This window comes from Dinoponera quadriceps, unplaced genomic scaffold (genome assembly GCF_001313825.1).
Source record: "Dinoponera quadriceps isolate SergipeBrazil2010 unplaced genomic scaffold, ASM131382v1 scaffold37, whole genome shotgun sequence".
In the NCBI taxonomy this organism is placed as follows: domain Eukaryota; kingdom Metazoa; phylum Arthropoda; class Insecta; order Hymenoptera; family Formicidae; genus Dinoponera; species Dinoponera quadriceps.
The window spans coordinates 665,686-687,163 of record NW_014554446.1 but is presented as its reverse complement, the minus strand read 5'-3'; the positions used below and the strand labels follow the sequence as shown (position 1 = coordinate 687,163).

At 43.1% G+C, this 21,478-nt stretch overlaps 1 protein-coding gene across 6 annotated transcripts in view; it reads right to left on the bottom strand.

Annotated features, from left to right (window-relative positions):
• LOC106749468 (kinesin-like protein Klp10A) overlaps nucleotides 1-21,478 on the bottom strand; it is a 44,892-nt gene that overhangs the window by 18,987 nt on the left and 4,427 nt on the right. For 2 of the 6 annotated variants that reach the window (XM_014628980.1, XM_014628994.1), the window contains exon 2: nucleotides 1,102-1,196. In XM_014628980.1, the coding sequence (XP_014484466.1) occupies nucleotides 1,102-1,196 (95 nt within the window). Of the gene's footprint in view, nucleotides 1-1,101; nucleotides 1,197-1,841; nucleotides 4,761-21,478 lie in introns of those variants that run through there. The other 4 variants (XM_014628953.1, XM_014628962.1, XM_014628972.1 and 1 more) reach the window with 4 other exon arrangements.

Below are 21,478 nucleotides of genomic sequence, written 5' to 3'. Positions count from 1 at the left end.
CCGTGACCTACGGAATTGAAATATTGCGGTTCGACGCGGCAGTGGCTACGGCGTCGCGACGATAAACGGCGACTGTCGCGCGACACACTGCTCATGCGAATAAAAACGCAATCGGCGCGCTCGCGTACTCCCTGAATTTCTCTGGGCAATATTCTGCGTAAAAAATGGAGTAACAACAACCGAGTCACTTAAATTTGCGAAGAACTTCATTTGAAGTGGACACATTTAAATAACAACTCATATAGAATAAATTCTCCATTTGGAATCGTCGATGGAATTTTTATTGGAAAACGCAGAATGAATCCGACGTGCTCCATCTCATTATAGAAACAAATTTATTCTAATCAATTGAAATATTCATTCGTACACGAAAGAAGAAAGTTTGAATTTACCTGACAAGAAACAAGTCAAATGCATTTGGGTTGAACAAAAAACAATTTCTGATTCTTATAAACCAAATTCGTTTCTTATAATTAGAAATTCTGTTTCATAAACGGATAACCTAAGTAAATTTAACTGAACTTTTTTCCCGTGTACAAGATAATTTTCATTCTAAGTGCGATGCAATTAATTAAAAATTTATTATTTAATTCATCAACAATTAGTGTCCCATTCATAAAATGTTTTCATTGAAGAAAATCTCACTTAATATATAATTTTATTTTTATATATTTATATTGTTTATATTATTATATTTTTATATATAAAATTTCCTGTTATATCTATTCTCTATCTTTCAATAATATAATTCAAGTTAAATATTCGCTCCTGTGATACGCCGAGTGACAGTATTTTCACTACCGTTAAGAATTTTCACTCGTTTTGAGTGAGATCTCACTGCCAAAATATTTACCGAGTACACTTTATTTTATGGATTAACCGCACGATCGACGGCGTAACATTGCGTTTTTAGCCGATTTACAGAGGCGAAATGGAATTCAGTGCGATTAAAAATATACTTTCGAGTTATCCCCAGAGAAACTCCATCGTGGAGAGTCATTTCCCGTTGAATATAAAAATGTAAACGTAAATTTTCCAAACTGTTACTTCCCGGCTTTATGCAATCGTAAATGCAACGGCGCAATTTGCCAGCATACTTACCTCTTTGCCTTTGGTTTCTCCCCTCTCGAACCATTCTACTGTTACGGTGCGCTGCTCTAAATTGACACCGGAGACGACTGCCGAGTGAACGCGACCTGAAACAAAAATTATATATCGCAATGTATAAGGACCGCGGTAATAATGTAGATATAATGATTACTCTCCGGCGAGTGTACGCGATGGGGAGCGTGCGTGCGCATTGACAGATATCTGATATGTAGACGGATATTTTCCGACACACACAAATTTATATATATATATATATATATATATATATATATATACGTATTATAACATGAAAATACAGGAAACAAACTGTCAGAAAAGCAAACGCGGAGAAGACAAAAGATAATTTTTTTTCCGCATAACGCGTGAACATTTGCACATAAAAAATTATTATTCGACTCACTGACAGTCTCATTTATAGAGGACTGTTCTATTTTACTGCATAAAAATTTACTAGATTTGTATACTGAAAGAGAAAAAGTGCCCCATTTCAAGTAAGTACTCGCTAAGGAGTATTGGAGTAATTATTTTACTTGAATTAAATTAATATTACTTGATACAAATATTCACTTGAATGTAGCACTTTTCTCTTTCAAAGTAATCTTCCTTTTGTTTCCAGCACCCAATTTCCGTTTGTATCCGTATCTCCGATAAAAATAACTGCAATATTGATCTAAGATTCGTAGAAAATTAGCAGACTGATCTTTCAATTAAAAAAACGCGCGCCAATGTACCGTTCTGCACAATTTCCGACTGATCGATCCCATCGTTTTTGGTGAAATTCGCCCCTCGGCGCAAAGGGGACGCGAGTCTCGGTATCAACGATCCTTCGGGCCGAGTCCTTCCTTTCCCGACGCGCTCTTCATCCGCCAGAGATCGAACCTCGAAACTGCACGAGTTCAATTTCCGCCGAATTTCGCTTTGCTCACGAAACAGCACTGCGGCTCCTTTAGGGTCGAATTTGACCGTCTCCTTGGGTCCTCGCGTCTCGTTATCTCCGCATGAGTTGCGCGACTCAACGCAGGTCCTTCCTTTGATCGGCGGCAAAACCTTCCTGAACTCCTTGGCTCTCGCCTTTTTCGACCTATCTTGCTTGTCGTTGGAAAAGTTGATCCTCGACGAGGTTCTCTCCATGAGCCTCCTGTCAAAGTTCTTCGTTGCGACGTTTACCTCCGGCTTGTCCTCGATCTCCAACGTCCAGGACAAGTTCTCCTGTTCGTCGGAGACCGCCGATCTCGAAGCAGACTCGTTCAGATCCTCCTCTTCCTCCTCATCTTCCTTGGCGCGTCCTTCCTCGCCCGCAGCGCACTTGACCCGCTTCTCGTTCTCGTCGGCGGTGCACATCGATGCATATCTCGAATGCAGCCCCGCGTCGTCATCATAATCGATACCATGTGTCTCCGTCAGCCCGGGCTCATCCATGCTCCTCGCCAAGTCTTCATGAAGCGAGTCCTCCTCGAGATCCTCGTAATCGTAGTTACCACGGGACCAAATGTCACTCAGCGGATCGTCGAACACCTTCGTCGCGTCCGTTCGAAGATTCACGTCGACCTGACTATTCGCGAGGTCGTCCGGGTAATTCACGGCGTCTCCATTCGCCAAAATCTTCTCCGCACTCTCCTTCTCAAGATTATGCTGCTGCAGGTCCTGTAATTTACGTGAGGATTCGTCGACGGAGGCCGACAACGGTGATTCTCTTTGCGATTCTTTGCGTTTCGCGAGCTTCTTCGATTTCTTGCCCTTTTTATTGCTCTCCCGCTTGTGATTTCCGTCTCTCTTGGTCTTCTCCTGGTCGTCGAGCTTGCTCTTCGTGCCGCAGACGCAGAGGGAGAGCCAACCCATATTGAATTCGTAGCTTTTAAGTCAACGGGGAACTTGGATTTCATGAGACGAGGTCACGTTACTCCGTCATTGACGGTAATTTCTCGACGCTCGTTTCATATACGATATTCCACTTGTCCTTCCGCTCGATCCCCGAGCCAACAGACTCTCTCGCGAATATCGCCGAATCCAAGGACTCCGGGCAATCTACTCGCGATCGATTCGCCGAGGAGCTTCCACGGGAACGTCCGGGTTTAGTCTGACGACGCTCGCTTCGTTTCGCGCCGCAGCGCGGAGAAAATTCGTCGAATTCTCGCCGGCCGCTCGGCTGCGATCTTAAAAAAGCGCTTGAGAGGCTTTTAGGGCCGAAAGGCGCGTTCACTTGGTCTCTTTTGCGCGGTCTTCGAAGTCTGAAGCACGATCGCCGATTATCCCCCGGGAACATACATCCTCGCTCGTTCGGCAAGTGCGCCCTCTCTTCGTGGTCCAAGAATAAATGCACTTTCGCGAAGAACACTCTCGGTCCGTTTGACTTATGGTGTTGACGAATAATACACACAGGTAACGTCCGCGGGTAAGTTAATTGAATACGGTTGCTCGTCCCATGAAACATTCGCGTCTCGATCGGACTCGTAAATTTTTATTTCCCAAGTACGCTCGTAAATCACACTCGGGCACCTCTGACGATAAATAACACCGCGAATACTCGCCCCGTTTTACGAAGGCATCATTCTCTACGAGAGTCCGCGCCAGGAATGGGAAAGAGGAGGAAGTAAAAACTTCACGTTATCGCGAAATTCCGAACTCCCTCGGTTGCCGAAATTTTAGTTCGCTCATCACACTTGATCGTCGGACTTGAAAAACGACCGGCCACACCGGTTGCAAATTACGCGACGCATCGGTGGGAAGGAGGAAAAGGAGGGGCGATTAATAAGGCGAAACTGGGACAAGCGACAATTAACGTCGCGAGAAGGTCCGCGCGTTCGCGAATTCGCGGTGTGTGTCGCGACTGGGAAAATCTCGTCGTCGGGGAAAATCGGGGAAGAGCGCTCGCGGAGACACGTAGGTCGGCGTCGTGAGCGACCTGATATCGTCGACTGACAATGTTCCGCCGAGCAGCGTTTCATACACGCATTTATTATGACGCCCGAGGAGTCATTTCAGACCGGCAGAGCGAGGCCCCCACCTCGGCTCATAAACAATTTCTCGGCTCGCCTCGATGAGCCCGTGCGTTATGCGCTATCGGTTACGAGACCGTCCGCCCGATGGGAGACGCACGCGGAATTATTCGGCCAGAAAGAAATACCGCTGCGAGACCCGATACCGCGCGTACCGCGGCCGTACTCGTTGCGTTAAAAAATCACGAGGTTCCCGATTGCAGGAAAGAGGAGAAGATTAGCCGAATTAGCCGGATAATTGCAGAGCTGGAGATCCAATCGCGATACGCGCTTAATTAACATCGCATTAGAGAAATCAGATAAAAAAGAATTGGGTCTCTCGAAGATTACGCAAATTTTCTTGCACAACTTGCAATCGACACGAACTGAATAAAAACCGCGTCCGGTCGATAATTTAAACTGTGAAATGTAGAACTCGGAAAGAGTGGGTTCATTTAAGGATGTATTGCCCGTTAGTGCCGTATTCTCCGTGGCGCACCAAGGGGACCGCTCATAAATTTATCAAGTAAAAGAAATTACGTTCCTATATTTTCGTTTCACCAAGTCATAAATGTTAATTTAAAACGAAGTTGAGATAGACATGTTATGCACGGTATTACAAATACAAAGATATTATTTTCTCTCATTATGCCATATTTATGCATCGGTCGATCTAACAGAGATGTACAGATAATAGAAAGAGGTGTATAAGTGTTTAAATGTGTGCGTATGTACATATTACCATAAGTTACGAACTTTATACTGCTTTATCTTCAAAACAAAACGGTCAATAATTCTGAAATTTGTATATAATGACTGCATATTAGTCTTTAATACTATAGTAATTGTTCATTAAAACATTATCTTTAGTTTATAAAATATTAAAAATATAAATTCAAAACAGCACGCTAATTTCAAGGAACGCATATAAAAAGTGTCCATTTTAGTTACCAAAATCTCAGCTCTCGAGTGATTAATTTTTTTTTTAATTACACAAAAAATGAGCTAGATAATTCTTCAATATACGCAATGAAAGTTTCATAGAATTCTTATCAAATTCATTTCATCTTACAACCTCCCTGAAAATGGAAATCCTCTAAAGTGTAGTAACTTTTGATCCAGACTCTGAATTATTGTCCAACTTTTGGTATCACTTTCAAAGATAATGTAGATCAATTTGTAATTTTTTCATTATTCTTTTAGTTATCGGTGATTACATCCTTAACTCGTCTCGGACTGCTTCGATCGATTTTTTGTTCCATAATATGCAAAACTACACAAATATATATACATGCAAACAGATTCACAGAAACGTTGAATAAACTTGAATGAAAAAATCTCCAGGAAGGGAGAACCGCGTCCGCAGTTGACTTGACATTCTAACTACATCCGATTGTCGTCGCGGCGGCCCCGCGAAGGTTAATGTCGCGCGATCGTCGCTCGGTTCTCGCGGCACCAACGGCGCACGAATGTCACGTTGAAGAATCGATACGCAGTGGCGGTGGTATATCGTCCTGGCGGGCGGCCGCGCGCGCGGCAAATAATGCACGAGTTATTTCGGGATGAAAGCAATATGGCCTAAAGTCGCGAGCGGAATCGCGGGCCCCGTGCACGCCGATGGTCGAGGGTGAACTGACGTCGTCGCGGCGACCGATTCGAGCCGTCGATTACGCGCGCAGACGATAATGAGGAAGCATTAACGGGACCTCGTTAACGATCGGACGGTGCGAATTTTCGCGACTGGCTTTCCCGGGTCGACGTGTGCAACACATCCGTAAATGACTCGACGATCGTGTCGATGGGAAGTCGCGAGAAATCGCGGATTCGGGGCGAGCACGAGTTATACACGGCTTCCCGCGAGAACGGCCAGCGGCGAGGACGCACGTCGAGCGGGAGACTCGATCGATCGCCACTGTCGTCGTAGCGATCTCTCGTCTATGGGATATGTAACACTGAACTCATTTAGCATTCACGATATGCGACTCCGAGCCTCCCGATGCGTGACCACGCGGCACCAGCCCATATTTATTTACAGTGTACTCGGAAGTCGAGCCTTGCCTACACATGCAAACGATCCGCGCCGCGGAAATGCGCGCGGCGCCGCCGTATGTGCCTCTCTTCGACAGGTAGTCAATCGCCGCCGCGCTTCTTCCTCGCCACGCCTACAAAACGCCGCCTCGCTCAGTTTTGCTTTTTGTCGAATTTAATCGAATTTCACGTCCTCGTACGGCGCTAATTGTCACAAATTAACGCCGTAATAAACCGTGCTCGAGAGAGACACTCGTTGGTTCTATCTTAGCTCCGCGTGGCCAACTGTTGCGTTAAAAAAAAGAACATCGATTTTTTGGTATTGTCAAAATTAATTTGTCAAATGATTATCACGATCAATCTGTGGTTATTATATCTGAGTTACTAACGGTAATGTGCCAATAAAATTAACTGGTAAGCGGATGGAAAACAATCCAGGCTGTTTTGAACAAAAATTAGGAAACTTTAAGAATTCAACGACTCGTTCGAGGAAAAGCACAACGGTTAGCGATTAAATGGCCCCGAAATGCGTTTCAATCCAAACTGAAATGCATTTCGGCCGCATCCCGATTAAAACGAGACATTAAAACGCTCGGGTTCGGGGGTCCAGCCGCACGGTCTATTGAACATTAAATTTAAGCAGCGGCTTCCTGTCACAGATCCGTCGTGTGTGTAAAGTGTGTATGGAGGATGTTGTGTTACATTACGTCGGTACACAAAGTAAGCTCGAAATCGGACAACCATATTATACATGCAAACCGATGCGGCTCATTGTGACGTGCCTCGATTATCGCCACGAGAAAGCGTCGAGGGAAATAAAACTGAAAAGCCAGTCGCGTAAACGTCACGTCCAGCGCTTTGTTCGCGATACCGTCATTAGTCGTTAAATGAAGAAGCATATAAAATTGATTCTCAAATTTTACGAAAAATCAAAGGAGAGTTTCCCTAAACGACTTCGGAAATACAAACGAGCGACAGTCTCCAAAAAAAAAAAAAAAAAACGAAGCTACTGGACGAGATTAAAATCCAATCGGTGTTTTTTCGAAATGGGAATTAACTTCACCTCGGACGCGTTCGTGTCGAATGTCCCTTCACTCGTCGTGTCCCCGGGTGATCGCGTTTAATTGAATTCTGTACAGAGAACACGAGGAGAGCGCGAAACACGTATCGCTGCGGGCTCGTGAATGGGAAGAAGGAACGAACGAGTCTCGCGTTAGCAACTCTTTAGTTGCCAACAGTTCCACGGAGAACCGCCACTTGCGAGGGGACTCGGGCTTGTTACCGACCAGACGAAGTCGAGCTTGAACACCGAGTTCTTCGGGTTACCAACAGCACCGGCCAACAGCTGGTGACTGTCGAGCGAAGGTTGGGTCGGATTACACCGCCCGGATGTATCGCGTGTATACGTGCGCATATATGTGCGCATTGCACACCTGCATGTGGAAACGTGTTCAGAGGCGCCAACCAAGTCCAATTTGCCCAAGACAAATTGGATTTCGCGCGGATCACATCACGACAGGACTCCGCCAACGTTACATACGGGTCGCTTACGTGGAAATTAATCGGATACCTCAAATTCTTAAAAGCATCTCGACCAATAAATGCAACGTCGCTTGAATTATTACTAACCCTGATCGTTTCTGAATCGGAGACCTGAATGTCCGATTTCGAATTAGAGATTTGTATCGAAGGTGGAGTAGATATAATCGAAGGAGTAGCTAGGGAACGTCGGAAGACACAGTGCTTTCGTATTGTAGGAGAAAATGAATTGTCGTTACGCTCTTCATGCGTGTGCCGTTGGGGAACTTTCGTCACCTCGCAAATAACGAATTGACTCGTTTCATCCGGCTGACAAATTAATTTTTGCAACGACAAATTAATCTTTGGTATACAATCGTGACAGAGAATAAGAAAATTTGGTGTTAAAAAACGGTTCACTGAAATTTTTCTTGTTACTTTAACAAAGGAAATATGTTAAAAAAACACATAAATATATGTTAAATTAACATATTCACCTTGTTAAAGTAATAGAAAAATTGTTGTGGGTCATTGGTAACACAAAATTGTTTATTGTGTATTAATTAAAGAATTAATTTATTCTCTTAAATCAAAAGGAAAATTATAAAATATTAATTTTTACAAATAGAATCACATTTAAAAAGGAAACTCGAACATTAAATATGGATCTAACGGACGATATATTGAGCGTTAATTAAGGAAGCGGTAAAAGCTCGCAAAAATTTGTGAGATTTGTAGTCATGTTTCTTTTATTAATAGGTAATTATCTAATTCCGCATCTGTTAGATGATTCATTTTTCGAGCCAATGAAATCATCGAAGATCCAATGGACTTTTGCAAGCCCCCGATAGAATATGCGATGTCTTCATCTCACAGTCTCATGGAATAATTAAATTCGTCCTGTTAAGTCCGGACCATTCAACTCAACGTCAAGCTCAACTCTCGTCGCCCGCGAAGAAGAGAGATTCGCCGATGACGTAAAGTCCAAAGTACGTCACACCCCGCGTTTAGCGTTAAACGCTTACGGCCCGATTACGGCCGTCGCGCTCTGAAATCCGCAGTCTGCAACAAATGTTACCGGCACCTTTGCACACAGCTGCAGAATCGTACATATGTGCCATCCACCTTCGTGTACAGGTTTTAAAAATGGCCCGTGCAGGAGAGCGGGTGGAGGCGAGATCGCACGTGAAGACGGCACGTGAGTGGGCGCTCGCGCTACGTGATACGCGTGTTAGTTCAGATTTATGTGCTTCTCGATCGAGCCCGACTGACCTGTTGAACCAAATCCGATATACAAAATTTGACAGTCATTATCATGTCGCTCGATGTAACGTGGAACGGTAAACGGTAACAGTATTACTCGCACAAAAAAGCAGATAGCCACTCCCATGCAGCAATTAGAATTTTATCTATGGCGAACGATGCTTTTCCCGTAACCGCGCCATTATCATCGCGACTTTCGAGCGACGTTTCCCGATACTTGTAATGTATACGTGCTCAAAATACTTTCGTATTTCTCGGAGACACCAGGCACTTTGGTGTGACGTCCCCGGGCTTCTCGCAAAACCGATAAAGACAAGCGTCGAATCGAGGCACGTCTTTTGGCGAAGCTCCAAGAGCCGAACTTCCCTCGTTTTACCACGCGATGATCTATGACAATCGATCTCCGCTATATTTTATATCCCGATACCAGTGCATGTCGCAAGCTTTGGTCGCCGGATAGATGCAATTTTCCTATTTTCATATTTTCCATTCTCGGAACGGGAATATTTTATTTTCCGGAGGTGAAATGGGACGTCCCGCGGTTGGCACACGTAATACGTGCAATCGAACTTCCTCCCTTTACTTCTTTTTTCACATATTATTATCCTTTTTTCTATAATTCTTTTCTTTTTTTTCTTACTTTAGTATGGTATTTTTGAAGATTATACAATCAATTACTAATATAATATAAAATGTAATGTACAAAATAAATAAAAATAAAATAAAATTATATATAAATAAGAAATATCACAAAAGCTATTTATTAATTAACCAAGTTGAGTAGAAAATCAGAGCAATAAGGCTTGCATTAATAATCGTTATTTGAAACTTGTCTCAAATGAGATACTCAGGTTTGAATTCAGAGTTAATTTAATCTGAATTTTTCAGTTGAATCGCGATTACGAATATGTCACGTACATAGCAAAACTTTATTGAAAACTTCAGATCTAACTTTAAATTCAGATCCGAATACCTCGTGTGGGGCAAGTTTCAAGCAACGACTATTAATACGAGCCTAAGTTGCTGGATGCCGCATGTGGGATGTTTAACGCATACATATACAAAATGTTGCACAAAACAAATAAATTTAAGAAAATTATAACAAAAATTGCGGTGATAATAACGACACACATCTTTTTCATATACAAAACAGTAATAAATAATAATAAAATTATATATATTTAGGGAGTCAAATCGGAATATTCGTAATCGATTGGAATTGTAGAGAAGACGCGGCGAAACTCAACAATGCTATTCGGCGCATATCGACGGCTCTCCGCGGAAATTTCCTTTCGGGAAAATTGCGGCCCGCGGAAAATCAATACGCGCGATACAGACAAGCGAGAGATCGATGCAACCGGCGGCGGTGTTACGCGAGCGTGCGCGTTTCGCGGTTTTAATCATCCGTGAACGACGACGACGGAGGCGGCAGTGGATCGACATTTCGCTTCCTGCTCCCTATCTCTCTCACACCGGCTTTTCCCGGTGAGATGAGAACGACGTATGAAAAGACGTCCGCGGACCACTGTCTTTCCGCGCGGGTCGTCTCCGATTTACTTTCCACCGGCGGACGGTCGTTCCAATTTCATACGTGGCACCGGCGGCAATTCGTAGGCGGTATTTGAGGACACGCGCGCTGCACGCAAATTTTCCTCGCCGGTCGCCATCCCCCTCGTGGAGCGGCCGGGCACAAGGAGAATGAGGGGAAGGTGAAGCAGGCCGAAGTACAAAACGTGTGGGCGCGTGAAGGAGCGTATGAAAACTCATTAAATCGTACCGTTAACACAACGCGAAATTAACACAAGCGCGTTTCGATGTAAAACTTCACCGGCAGTTTTCGGACGCGTCACCGTTGGCCCGCTGAAGCGACGAACACCGTGATCTTGTCTTCTTCTTCTTCTTCTTTGCCTCTTTCACGTGTGCGAGTATAAGAAGGATGGAAATAACGCTGTGGCAACGAGGGAAAGTGAAATTTGGGCTGCACGCAGGAATGCAGGGCGCGAGCGTGCGAGCGAGCGGACAGATTTCGTGAATGCGAGACACTAGAGCGCACTCGACGGAGACGGCGGCAAATGACGTAAGATAAGATAAGGCGAGGTGAGGTTTGGTGAGTCGAGAGAGGCTCCTTACGGGCGTCCTTATAAGGTTGCGGCGCCCACGTGTGCGCTCGGCTCGAGTGACTCCACGCAGCTTTCGGGCAAGGACTGTACGAGTCTCTCTTTCTGTCTCTCTCTCTCTCTCTCTTTTTTTCTCTCTCTCCCTGTGTCTCTGCATGTTCTTTTTTATCGTCGGCTATGTGCACGGTAGACGCGGAATGGATCGCGTACCTTAAGCAGCGTCGACGCGCTCGTTCCCGCATGCGACGGTCGCGTTAGGCGGCGAAGCGTCGGATTGTGTCCGATTTTACGAGGATATTCCCGTAAATGGTGGCAAAGTCGAAGAACGAACGAGATACATGTCGCGAGACTTTTTAAGAAGATTCTCATATCGCCGTAATATCATATTAATATATATATAAGATTGCTCTCATCCGTCATTCCGAATGCGCGGAATTACCGCGCCAGGTATGAATTAAACTTCACATCTTCGTTCGACGTCTAGTGAAGAAGATATTTGGAACGATATTGTCGAATTTCGCTTCATCTTCTCTCAAATTTCAGTCGATCGCGAATTCCAATTCGACTCGCTTTGAAAAAGTAAATAATTTGATTGCCCGAAGACGCACGAAGTGCGAGACCAACCGCTGTTACACTCCCGAGGAATAAAATATTCCTGTTTTCCAAAATAGAAAATAGGAAAATTGCATCCGAGGCGATTGATAGTTACAATATACATCATATCGGAAAATAAAATATAAAACTTAAAGAAACTTTCGTAATATAATTGTCGTAATGTAATTGTGTCATGGCACCCTTAGACAATTACATTCTCGATATATATTAACCAGAAAAAAGTGTTGGATTCAAGTAAATAATTATTCCAATATATTCCCAATATTTTTTAGTAAATTTTTACTTAGATTAAGTACATTTTATTTGAGTCGAGTTAATATCTTACTTGAATAATTTACTTGGAAAATATTGTACTTGGATCAAGTAAATATTATTAGGTTGATAAGAAAGTTATGTCGTTTTTTTGAGGAAATTTCAATTTCTTATATTTAAGCTCATAAGTGAGATTAATTAATGAAATATGGACCACCGTTTTCTATGACCTTCCTCCATCTGTCAACAAGGTCATTTATGCCGGATGTATAAAAGATCCTATCCTTTGAAGCCAGGAAATCTACCACTGCCCTCTGAACATCCTGAAAATTTCGAAATTTTTTTCCTTTAAGAAAATTTTGCATCGAAAGGATCAAGTGGTAGTCAGATGGTGCCAGGTCAGATGAGTATGGTGGATGTGATAAAACTTCATAACCAAGAGCTTCATGTTACCTGACCTGAATTTTTCAAACCATCTTTGGACCGTACGCACTTTAACTTTAGATGGTCCAAAGACGAAACACATATTTTTATGAGCTTCCGTTGCATTATGACCAAGTTGGAACTCTTAAAGTATAGAGTGCCTAAAATGAAGTTTTTCTTGATCCATCATATACCCCTATTTCTCAAAATTTAATAATTAAAAAACACCTGCAATATCAAAAATCAAAACGTGGAACTACTAGCTTTCGATTAATACCAAAATTGTCTAAATCGCACAAAGAACAACGAAATAATGAACATTTCAATTGGAGCAACTGAAAAACGATATAACTTTTTTACTAATCTAATACTTGATTCAAATAATAAAAATTTGTTAAGGAATATTGGAGTAATTATTTAGAATCTAGCATTTTTTTTTATACGTATAACTGTATTTGATGGAACATAATAATATAATAATTTTGCATGAAATCCGATAACATCTGATAGAGCTTCCGGAATTCCCTGAGCTCAAGGCACACACATGTGACTCATCGCGAATCTTCGATATCGCAATGTAGAGTCACCAGATGATTCAATATCGAAAATTGCATCAAGCATGTTGGGCGCTTCGACATCGCGATAACCGGGAACAGCGATCTAGATCAAAAACCGATGAAGACATGACACCGCCACTTCATCACCGAAATTAAGTCATCGATATTTTTGTTCAGGCTCGCTCCGCCCGTGCAGTCGGGCGATCAAAAGACGCACGTTGTAACGCACCGCGGGATTACGCGCAGAATGCGTGTCGGCCACTTGTTGCATTGCGCGCGCTACTGCTCCTCGTTGTCTCATCCGAGGAGCAGGATTGCGTCAATAAGTTATCGGTGCATCGCCAAGTGCGATCACGATCGTCCCGTAATGGTCATCACTTCGGCCACGTAACCAACGAATTGAACACTCGTGGAAGAAGCTCCGCGCGGCTCGCGATCGACAAGATGCGTCTTGCACGGGAACGTCAACAGAGACGAGTTCGCTATACGTTCTGCCGAAGCGACGCTCCTTTCTCTCCACATCAAAGTTTAATTAGCGTTTTTAAAATTTAATTAGCTTTGTTATTATAAAATCGCATTCGATTTTTTTCTCGAGAAAAATTCCTAGGAGAAAATTGATTATAGTTTTAATAGCTCAGGAAAGACAGTGATTTTATTTTTCTGCGGTTTTCAATTACTTTCCGCGAAAAATGGGGGGAAAAAGTATTTCCCATTTTTCCATAAATAGTTTCGGTTCCTTTCCGCGAAAAAATGAAAAAAAAAATAGAATTTTTAATTATAGAATTGAGGGTTTTTATTTATGTATAACATTTTATATAATACTTAATTAATTACGAAAATTTATAATTTTTCAATTTTACATTGGACAATTTATAATTTTATTCAAAACAAAAAATAGAATTAAATATGAAAATTAGAAAAAATTAAGTCCTTGTATAAAATACACAAAAATTATGATTTTAAAACATGTCTTCCTGTCCCTGCCTCTCTCTCTCTCCCTTTCTCTCTCTCTCTCTCTCTGTCTTGCTTCCCTCGCGCTCACATCCTCCCATACGCAATTACCTCGCGTCATGTTATACTTCGCGTACGATCACTTATTACCCACGTTCGGCGCGATGCAATTAATAACGGCGTCGCGCGACCGTAATTGACGAACGTGTCCCACTTGCTAATCAAACGTACGTCCTGCGGCGCACTATTCTCGGCCTTCGGCGTGTCTTAAGTGCATCTACTTGGCGAAATATCTGTCCACTGTCGCTCACCAAGCTCCAGATACCGCGGCCGAAATAGAGCGCAGACTAAAATAGACACGCGCTGCCCGTGAATGCCCCTTAATGTGCGGGATGAAAGAAATCGCAACGAGAGGCAAGTCGCATCTACACGTAACGCCGGTGTATCCACCGCGGCTAACGCGCGTTAATCCCGCGACAGATATTTTCGAAATCCGCGCTTTTCCGCAAAATCGAACTCTTGCATCTCGAAATTCTCAGTGAGCTCTCGTAAAAAGTACATCGAATTAATTACTTAATTTTGACGTTGAAAAACAAATTGCTGCCTTGAAATGATCGAAATCTGACTCGAAAAATAAAAAATATCAGATAAAGCCAAAAAATAACAAGAAAATAAAAATGAGATCGATAAGAAGATTCGTTCGATTTTCTGTCTTCTGTGACGACAAGAAGAAAAGTAACTACCTTCTACGAAAGAAGTACACGGATGCAGTTGATTCAAAGGCAACGACGGCAATTATTTCATTGATGAATAATATGTCTCCATTGAATGCAACCAAGTCAAATTATATACTCGAACGTCAAACTGAACCTTTTGACCCGTAAGATACAGACGTACGTAAAATATAGGCAGTACATAAAATTACAGACAGCTCTTACAAAAATACAGTCAAACGTTTTTTATTTCGACTCTTGCGACTCGAAATAAAAAACGAACAGGGATTTGTCTATACGCGTCTCATTAAATTGTCCCGCGCGACCTCCTCGCGCAACGAGTTCGCGTTGAATCATAGGCGGCAGAATAGCCGCCACTGCTTTTTTAATCGCCCGCGAAACGCTGTCCGTGCGCGTTTCCCGATCCCAGCAGCGACGAACTGCACACACGTGCAATGCTATTTTTTTCATCCGCACCGCGAAGGTCAGACAGTTTAAATATGGACAATAGTAACGCGCGCATTACGCGCGGTTAGGCCTCGACTCGGACGATTTTGAATGCGGACACGGGCAGGGTTCCTTTGTCGCGATTTTGAATAACGCGAACGAGGCGAGTCTGGTTTCGTAGCCGAGCGTCGAGTCGTCTCGCGTCGGTCGCCTAATTTTCCTCCCCGCATCGATTACCTTGCGCTGTATACATTATGGCGTCCGCGCTCGACCGTGCGAATCGCGATTCGAGTTTGTTCTATATTCGACTTTCAACGCCGATGTTAAGAAAAATTAAAAAAAAAATAAATACAAAAAATTTACCGTTAGAAAAATGCGTTTCTAGGATAATACAACGACCTAGATATTTTAAGTATTCGGATATACCGAAAAACATTGCGAAAAATATATTGCTAATATCCAAATATATTCACGAGAGTTTAAGGCCGGCATTCACGGTCGAATCTTCTATTTAAGATCATTTTAAGTTTAACTTCAGATGTTATATGTCTCATTTTTGGCTACGACGTTCATCTGAAGGTGAACTTAAGACGGTTTTAAAGATCGGATTATGAATACTATGAATTGAGAAGAAACTGTATGAACTTTCAGTTAATGCTCGATTTAAGTTTCCACCCTTCAGCGAGTAATTTTCGGGCAAAAGTTAATGAATAAAGGTCGGTTTATGAGGCCGGCTGGAACAAAAGGGGATGTTGAGTATAGTCAACACATGATTGCAGGGTTGAAAGAACGAGGACGGTATGAACGATCAACGTGTGGGTTATAATAGATTATGTTTTTCTTCTTCGTCTGCATCAATACTCCGCTCCGGTGGCGAAGCTTAATGATGTAACCGCGCTCCGACGACGCACTTCGCTGATCGCGCCGGCGTAAAAACTGTTACACGCGCGAACACGCGGCGTCCCTCGTTTTCCCGTTTGAGAATATTTCCTCTCGCGGGATTCGTGGCCACGTTACATATCGAGGACGAGCCGTGCGATGCGCGACGCGCGTTACGCGTAAGAGCGTTGCCGTGAGACGCCCGTTAAGAAGCCGGGCGTCACGGCAATTGTGTCAGAAATTCTCGCGAATTAATCGCCCTGCCGGTAAGTTCGCTAACGAACCAAAACCGTTCGCTGGGGGGAGGCTACTCAATAGACTCATTCAGCGATCGCCACGAGTGACGCAACGAATAGTCGCTAATTGGAGAAGGTCGAGTCGCAAATTTAGCGCGAACACGAGCGTCGGGATCCGCGACCTCGGGCGCGCGATATCGCGAGTAAGAAATCGTCGATAATCGAATCGATAGCGTGTGGAACCAGCAAGCGCCAATATCTCTTCTCTCCCTCGTCGCGGGCTTGAAAGTGGAACGCGCAAAGAGAAACGAGTAATCGTCTCGCATCGCATAGTTTCAGAAAGAAAAAGAAGACGGCAGAAATTTACTCGAAAAGAAATTATTGGAATTGTCGTCGGAAAGAAAACGCCACAAACGGATGATGCGAAACTACACGGAGAAAAAGATCGGTTAAATTAACTCTGATGGTAACGTATTAGGCCTATGAAAAACCTACATACTTTTTTTCTTTCACTTATCTTTTCTTCCACGTTTTGCGTAAGACGCTATACCCCACTCCTATTTCTCTATTATTTAGAGAATTATGATGGTACTTCAATATCAAAATCGCAGATGTTACTCTCAGGGTTAACGTGACAATGTACGAACCAAGCGCGTTTTCGTTGAAGGAAACGAAATTTCCGATCCCAAGAACCGGATCCGGCTCATAAGAATCAGAAATTTCGTTTCCTTCGGCTAAAACGCATTCGGCTCGTTCATTGTCACATCATTTCAATCAATTCTATTCCGCCGCGCAATTATTTCGCATTTTTTAGACGCTCGCTCCCATCGTCACTAATCGTAATCAGACTTCAATACTTAAAAATACGAAAACAAGTTTGACGTGTTGGAGAGTCTGTATCGTCTGGAACGCTGGAACACGCGCGTACGCATAATTACGCAGTGTAAAAATAGGGGGCGATAGGTAAATACACGGCAGCGTGCGACTTGGGGTGAAGGCAGATAAGCGACGTTCAACGCGATAAGCCGATGATCGACGCGCTTCCGGCGGCGCGACGTGTTCTGGATCGCCGCCGCAATTATCGGCAATTACGAAGTGGCCGATTCGATATCCTTGCGTATATGTGTGCTATGATAAAAAGCTCCTTGCGCGCGCGACACGCATTTAACTGCGCGAGAAAGAGAGAACGAGCGGGAGAGCGTGTAACCGACCGGCCGCTATTGGCGGAACCCTCGCGCCTTTCTTGGCGACTGGTCTGACTCATTCAACGGCGAAGAACGCGTAAATAAAAACCGTGCCGATTGTCTTGCAAAAGAGCGGCCGCGCGAGCGAGCGAGCGGACCGGTGACGGGGGATGCCTTTTGCGATGCCTTTCGCGATACCACACGCGCGTGTAGAGCAAGGTATCGGACACGCCGATACCGGATATCGGCGCCCCCCTGTGAGCGGGCCGGCGACGCGAACGTGTTTTCCGCGGACTTCGAGAACGAGGCAGGTAAAACGATACCGACTTCTCCATTGAGGAAAAAGTGCGCGCACTGAGAGAAAAATATTTGGCATTTGGAGCTATAATCATCGTAGTGAAAGAATTATAGTCAAGAGAACCATTTTTCCAGCAAATGCTACTATAGTGTCAGTGATAATAACCATGCATGTTAATATTACTTCTTTTTATGATCAATATCTTAAAAAGAGTATAGTTGAGTCCGAAAATAATTATAATCTCTCTCGGTATAATATTTGACTATAATTGCATAACGAAGTAATTATAATGTATAAAATGTCAAATTAATGTCAAAATAATGAAGTAATTATAATCAGAAAACCCATTTTTTCAAATAAGTATTATTGCATCGTTATTGGTAATAACCATATGTGCATATTTTTTTTATTCACGACCAATAAGATTATTATTATTATATGGCTACTATATTTTTGTTAGAACAAGCAAATAAATATAGTTGATGCCGAAAATGACTGTAATTTGTAAGTTTGACAATCTATTCTTTCAATGTTGTGGAAGCGATTCGTCGTTGTTCGATCATAATTCGTGTATCGCTACGAGATGTCACAATTACTATTTATTCCGCTTGTTCGAGAACACTTTTGGGAAACTCTTCCGGATCGTCGACGTTACACGGCGACGTGGCCAAGGATTAAAGTTTGAGGGGCTTGTGTGCTTTCCGGGCGACGTTCCAACGAATGTGCGAGCGAAGAATGCACAATGCAGCGGCGCTGCATAAAAGTGGCGAGCGCGAGACGCGAACGCTATTATTACATAAATATTTGCCGGCTCTTGCTGTTCCCGGCAGCGAGCGTGAGTTTACGCAACATTGAGTAACGCACCATTCCCTTTAATTCCGAAGCGGCCGACCGCGAGGGCTCGCGTCGCCCGTGACGTCCGTAATTCAATTTCGATCTATACACATGGTCAGCGGAAATCGATTGGTTCCCATCGCAAAATTGCCCTAGCCACCGTCGCCGCTTGCGAGGTAAACGCAACGATCACGGGAATACCGGATCTTAAATGCCGTGGATGTAAAAGTGATTATGTCGAACGCGCGCGCAACTCCGCCGTTTGTAATCTTACGAAGGTACCGCGGTTTTTTCTTTATAAAAATTTAGAAATTTGTAATTAAGAATTTAGAACAGAAAATGCACACACGTGCAAAATAAGATTTACTCAAAAGGATGAAATTTTATTTGACAGATAATTTATCTATATTCGACCTAATAAAATAATTACTGTTAAATATAATGTGAAATAATTAATAAAATAATTTGTCTACTGGAATACAAAGGTATATTCTTTTTATTTTCGACATAAATTATTTGCAAAATAAAACTCATGTGAAAAAAGTAGTACACGGAGTACACGTTACGAGAAAAATAATTTGCTGGCACGGCAAAAATTGTATGCTGTTGCAACAAAATCTGCCAGTTACTATATAGAACAGTAAAACGATTGATTAAGAATACTAATCGCCATTCGCCGAATTATTCTGTTGAATGGACAAATTATATTGTTGTAAGTACAAATTAATAAATGTAGATAAACACGAAAAACACGATTTTGTTCTAACAGCAAATTAACGTGTCCTAAGGGCACATTTACTCGGCTGAATATTTTCTATTCCGGCAACAAAACTGTTTCTTAATAACGAATAATTCACTAATTTAGTTATGCCAACCTTTATTGTTGCGGCAACGAATATGTAGCAACGATAATTTCGCTGCAACAGCAAATTGATTTTTCTCCGTATAGTTTATTGAAATGTCAATGATTCGTCGACACGGAGAACGAATAAGCGACGACAAAGCCCGTTTCACGATTCGAATCCCAAGGACGGGCCGAAGCCTTAGAAATATTCCGCGTTGGCGGGCTAATATTGTGCAAAGTGTGCGGCGCACGTGGTATGAAATAATCGAAGTTCCCAGACACACGCACGATACATGACGAACGATATTATAAATAACATCTCCTCCCTCTCCCCCCATTCCTCTTCCTCTATTTCTCGATGAAATAATACGATTGATTTGATCGTATCGTTCCGTCACATCGAGTCGGGCGACTTTCTCGGCGGAGTTTCGTGTCCGAGATCGCGTCAGCATCCGTTCGGAGAATTAATAGTGTCGAGACACTTCACCAAGGCACCGAGAGAGATGCAGCGAATTCGCTGACGCCTGCGGAAAAACGCGCCTCTCGAGAGTCGCACGTTATATACATTATGTGGGAGGCTGTCCGACGAGGCACCCATCGCTGATATCGATCGTGTCACGTTCGCAACGTGTGTACGCGAACGACCGAACGACCCGAAGTGTCCGGCGAGGGTGGTAACGCGTCTGATTCACTCGCGACTCGATCGCTTCTCAGGCCAGGTGCGCGCCGTGAGAATGGCTTTTGTACACGTGACAGGTAGCGGACGCTGCGACAGAAAATATCGAGGCCAGGTGGTGTTTGCCCTTTCGATGAAATAGTATTTCCAAAGAAAGAGAAAGAGAAGAAATGCCACTAATCGGAGAACTTTCGCCCGGAGAAGATTGAAGTCTCCGCTCTTTCGCGTTTTTCCTTTCCGTTCGATGAACTGCCAACCTCTATGTATATGCTTAAGGTGACAATCTTCGGTTTATTTCTGCGATAATACGGGAGGGAATGTTACACAAACGCGAGATAACGTAGCGTTCGAATGTCGCTTCTGTTTAACTTCCGTTTACATTGTCCTTTAAATTTCTCGTAATGATACCTCGCGAGAAGCGAGCAAAAATTCACTTGAAACGATAACGAAAATATTGCCACTCAAAAAGTGAATGTATGTATTTATTTATTGAAACCCCTATATTGCTTTTCATTTTCCGTCTTCACGTTATTTTATTTCTTTTTAAAATATAATTAAAGGATATCTTTTTCCTATTAATAAATTATTTTTATTAACTCGCTGTTATTATTATTTAATTAAAATGGCAAAGTGAATTTTCAATCCACATGAATGAATGTTTCGGTTAAAACGAGTTGTTCTAATGACGGTAGAGTATATTAGACTCACTTTTCGATTTCGAAGAAAAATATTCGCTTGATGTTTTAGCCTGAAACATCGAATGAATGTTTTGTGATGAAGCATCCATTCTAAATGAGCGATAAGTCGATTTCGAATGACTCGGCTGTTATTCCACTTTTCGAAAGAAATTTCACTCAAAGAAATCTAGAGAGCGAATCAGTAGCATCGAAAGTAGACTTGTAATATAAAAAAAAAGTAATAATAACAACAACGACAAACTATCTAATCTGTCTAATAATAAAAGGATCTCGAGAAAGAGAGAGAGAGAGTGAGAGAAAGAGGGGGGGGGGGGGGTATGAGAATAAAAAAGGCCCAAGGTATCTCATTTCGCGTCCTTGCACTCTCGTGTTTCCGGCCGACGTTTCTCGCTGAATTTTTCGTGCAGCGTTGTTGGAATTTTTGCGGCTCACGTCCGGATTATTCACGCCACCGCCGGTGTCTCACGATGCGGGACGGTTGGGAAACACTGCGTACACGCGGATTAACGCTCGAAAGCACAACGATACCCTTCCCATGCTTGCCGCAACGTAAAGTGGTTAACAATAAAGCAATTCCCGTGCGGTCTTTAAGAGCCTCCGCGAATTATCAACGCCCCGGTAAGTATTCGACGAATCGCAAAGCCACACGTATACACATACGTCTAGTGATACAAATGCAAGGAACAGTCGTGATGGAATTCTCACTTACGAATTGAAGCAGCGGTTCACGAAAGCCTCCGAAATGAGCCACCGACCGCTGAATTTAATCTCTGTCAGGGTTCGGGCAACTTTAACGGTCTAGTGATGATTTAACGGGAAAATATCGGAGCACTCACGATAAACGCAAGGAAGAAAAAGAT